General features: G+C 42.1%; 1 protein-coding gene across 1 annotated transcript; it reads left to right on the top strand.

Moving 5' to 3' along the window:
• Positions 1 to 2,135: 2,135 nt before the first annotated feature.
• On the top strand, positions 2,136 to 3,239 carry LOC139739408 (histamine H2 receptor-like). Its single transcript, XM_071650026.1, has one exon. It carries the CDS (start codon positions 2,136 to 2,138, stop codon positions 3,219 to 3,221), a length of 1,086 nt encoding a protein of 361 aa, XP_071506127.1. The 3' UTR covers positions 3,222 to 3,239.
• Positions 3,240 to 3,761: the final 522 nt, after the last annotated feature.

The following is a 3,761-nucleotide window of genomic DNA, read 5'->3' as shown; positions in this document are numbered from 1 at the left end:
GATGAAGATGTGCTTTTGTTTTCTTTATTGGCTTTTTGAAATTAATTTTCCCATGTATTTCATTTTATCTATGTATATGTATATATATATATATATGTATATATATATATATATATATATATATATATATATATATATATTGTTATGAACATAATAGTATTGAGTTAAGTAGCCATGATCAAGTACATATTCAGTCTGAAAAATCCATGCAGACGCAGTCTTTCACCTAACCATTTCCAAACAGGGAGTGGAAAAGCAAGGCAAGTGGAAGGAGTGATCCAAAAGGGGAAAAAATATACACTTAATGTTAGCGAAAGGGGAAAAGAGAAAACAAATAGCATAGTTTTGCAGTGACCCTTGAGAGATACAGTTAGGTACAATGTACCTACAAAACACGTTTTTAGGAATGCTATGAATAATTTTACAAATATAAAAATGTAATCACTTTTAGCAGTACAGCTGTATTCTTGTTTACGTCGATGTAGGGCAATTTGTCAATCAGTTGCAATGAAAACAAATCGACGGAAGAATTTCATCAATTTCAATAATTATACGCAGTACCCGCTGCATGCTATAAGGATTAGAACCAGCACTGGCTGTCGGGTAGAAGCTCGGTGGTCTAGTGGATAAGACGCCTGTCCGCAGATCTGTAGGTCGTAGGTTCGAATCCTGCTCGACTATGTACGCCCATGATTTTTGGCATGGCTACTTCCAAAACACTAATTAATTCAGTGCTTATTTACGTCGATGTAGGGCAATTTGTCAATCAGTTGCAAAGTATCTCATCTATAACCATGATTTGACACACATCCTGGACACTAATAAAGGAAAGGCTGCATGAGAACTATTTTTGTTTATTTGCCATCGACAAATGAATGGACATTACTATGATCTTATAATGCGACTACCACATAATTGAAACCGGGAAAAGTGTGCGATACTAAGGCTCCTGCCTTCCACACAAAGGAAGAACAGTTTTAAATGATACGAAATGGCACACACATTAAACGAAACTCGAGTCTGTTAAGGGTGTTAAGCAAAGGAAAAGCAAATCACAAGTACCCTTCACCTCACTGCAATCAACACCAGCTCTCTCCCGTCGGATGATAGCCCGAGTTTTGCTTCGATTGTCTCCTCCAGTGACATTTGATAGCATGCTTGTCTATTCTCTGCCACTTTTCTGTTGCTGGTAGGAGAGAATCGTTGTTTGAAGTTGTCCTTTTTTATACTAAAGCCCACCCCCTCCATTAAAAATGGGAAAAGGTTTCAGATGTGGTCGTCATAAGTGCGCTGTGACCGCAAAACATTACACTTTGTGATAGAGACGCCAGAAGCATCGCTCAGGGCTCCTATCTAAAACCGATATCGGAGTCGGCACAAAAGCAACAAATCGCTGACCCAAGTTTGGTAAGTGTTGCCATTTTTTCTTTCCGATTCCCGGGCACTTATTCCACATTTCTGAAACCTGTAGTCTGCTAATCTTCTTACTTTTAATCTCACTGTCATAATATGGGATGATGTAATGATGTGAAACGGGGTTTTTTGAAGGAAATACATGTATGTGTTTCCTCTCTTATTGAAACTCTATTCCATTTTGTCTTTGATGACTTTGCGTCGGTGCTCCACGTTTTCTCTAAACTTTGGCATAAAGTAACAGTAAGTGGTACACTGCATGACTACTCAGTGTGAATGACATTCGGATCCCCCTCTCATTTGAGAAAGCCACATTTTATTAATCTACATTAGGTATGAAGAAAACAGACTCGTTTTACAAAATAATGGTCGTCTCACATGATCCCAAAGGAACTATCCCCACCCTCGCTAAAACAAAACGAACATCGATCAAACTAAAGAAATGGAATTAAAAAGCGCTTCATTTTCCGTTATCCACTACCCTAAACGGTTTAATATTAAATGTTTGTACCTTACAAGATATGAGATCCGAGATATGTGATTCAATAAAATGCTCCTGATTATAGCAGACATGATAAACATCATTATTTTGATGAAATTGGGGCATAACGGTATCCCTGATTTGTACCTTCGTTCCTACAGGTAATTCGTGGAGAGTATTGAGTTGATTTCCTCGACGACCGGCCATGTCTAATGCCACAATGGACGGCGACATGTCAAACATGTCGTCCATTGCAACGAACGTGACGGAGTGGGAATTCACCGACTACGGACAACGGGTCTTCATCGCTATTCTCTTCATCACGATCTCACTCCTCGGTCTGGCGGGAAACCTCCTGGTCATCATCGCTGTCAACCTCTCCCGCAAACTTCAGACGGCTACCAACGCCTTCGTCTTCAACACCGCCTGCGTCGACTTCCTAAACTGTCTTTTTCTCCCCTTCAACTCCGTGTCCATGCTCAGCCGAACGGGCTGGCCGATGTCGTACAGTATCTGCACGCTGTCGGGTGGGATCACCATGGTGTGTCTGGGCGCTACCGTCGTCAACCTGGCGCTCATCGCCTTCAATCGCGCCTATTTGATTAAGAATCCGCGCACGCATTATCGCCAGCTGTACACACCGATCAAGCTGGGCATGATGGTCTTCTTCGCTTGGCTCTACCCGATCTTGGCCTTCGCCTTGCCTCCGTCTCTTGGCATCGGTCGCCTCGGATACTCCCATCCCTACAAGGTGTGCCTCTGGGACGACACACATCCGCTCTACTACATCAACGACTACATCGTGGCTGCCACATTTCTCGTGGCCTTCATAGTTATAATCGTCTGCTACTCGACAATCTACGTCCACGTCAGGCGTCATAACATCCGTCTGAAGGTGGTCTACAACACCGGATCCTCCGGCTCTCGAATCGTTAAAGAGAAAGGACACAACTCGACCCTGGACACGAAGGAAAGAAAGGCCAACAAGCGCGAGATTCAGATTACCAAGAACCTATTTTACGTGGTGTGCGCCTTCTTCGTGTGCATCCTGCCGTACCCGATCACTCTCACCATTCCCATCAAGAGCGTTGCTGACGTTTATGCTGGCGTCCTCCTCATGGCCAACTCATGCGTTAATCCCCTCATCTACAGCTTCAAGCATCCTCACTTTAAGATGGTCTTCCACTACATGGTGCACTTTGAGTACGACGAGATTCCAGAACCCACCAGTCTCCTCAAGTTCATCCTCAGATCCACAGGTCTGGAGAAACAGCGGTCAAACACCAACCTGCGCACTTCCAAGAACGAAACAGCTTCTACTCGTTAGAACCCAAAATGAACTGGATAAGAGAAATATTGTTCTGAATACGTCGATGTGTATCATTGAAATGAGCCAATTCTTCATCGAGATGAGTAATCAACGCTATGACAGGAACGAATGAGATGAGAGTGTCTCTGAAACCCAATGTATCATCCAGCGTGATGCTTAAACATTGACTGACGTCAGTAAGTAACATCAGCTGAGGAAAAATGGTAAAGTTAAGGACAATGTTTGCATACACTTCTTGATACTAGCACCTTTCCGCAGATAAAAGCTGTTATATGGTTGTTTTAATTTAATATACCTATGTAAGAATAATGGTTTATCATGTAAACATCAGAGAGTGTTCTGAGGTGCGCATATTGCGGGGCAATATCAGAGTTATTTAGTGTTTCTATCCCCATTCATATGTCACAATAACTAGAATATGCATTAATTTGTATACATTCATTTGATATTACTTTGGCATAAATTGTGTTAAATGTCTAAACACACACAAACACACACACACTCGCGTTACGTCATTTTCCCCCTGAGTATCAAAGT

This window comes from Diadema antillarum, unplaced genomic scaffold, assembly GCF_040938485.1.
Source record: "Diadema antillarum isolate AM-2024a unplaced genomic scaffold, OU_Dant_1.0 seq00000798_RagTag, whole genome shotgun sequence".
NCBI lineage: Eukaryota > Metazoa > Echinodermata > Echinoidea > Diadematoida > Diadematidae > Diadema > Diadema antillarum.
Note: the sequence above shows the minus strand (reverse complement) of the source record. Positions and strands in the feature narration are given on the sequence as shown.

Excerpts from the sequence above, each read along its gene's own strand:
- LOC139739408 (XM_071650026.1), top strand. The coding sequence starts at position 2,136 with ATGTCGTCCATTGCAACGAACGTGACGGAGTGGGAATTCACCGACTAC.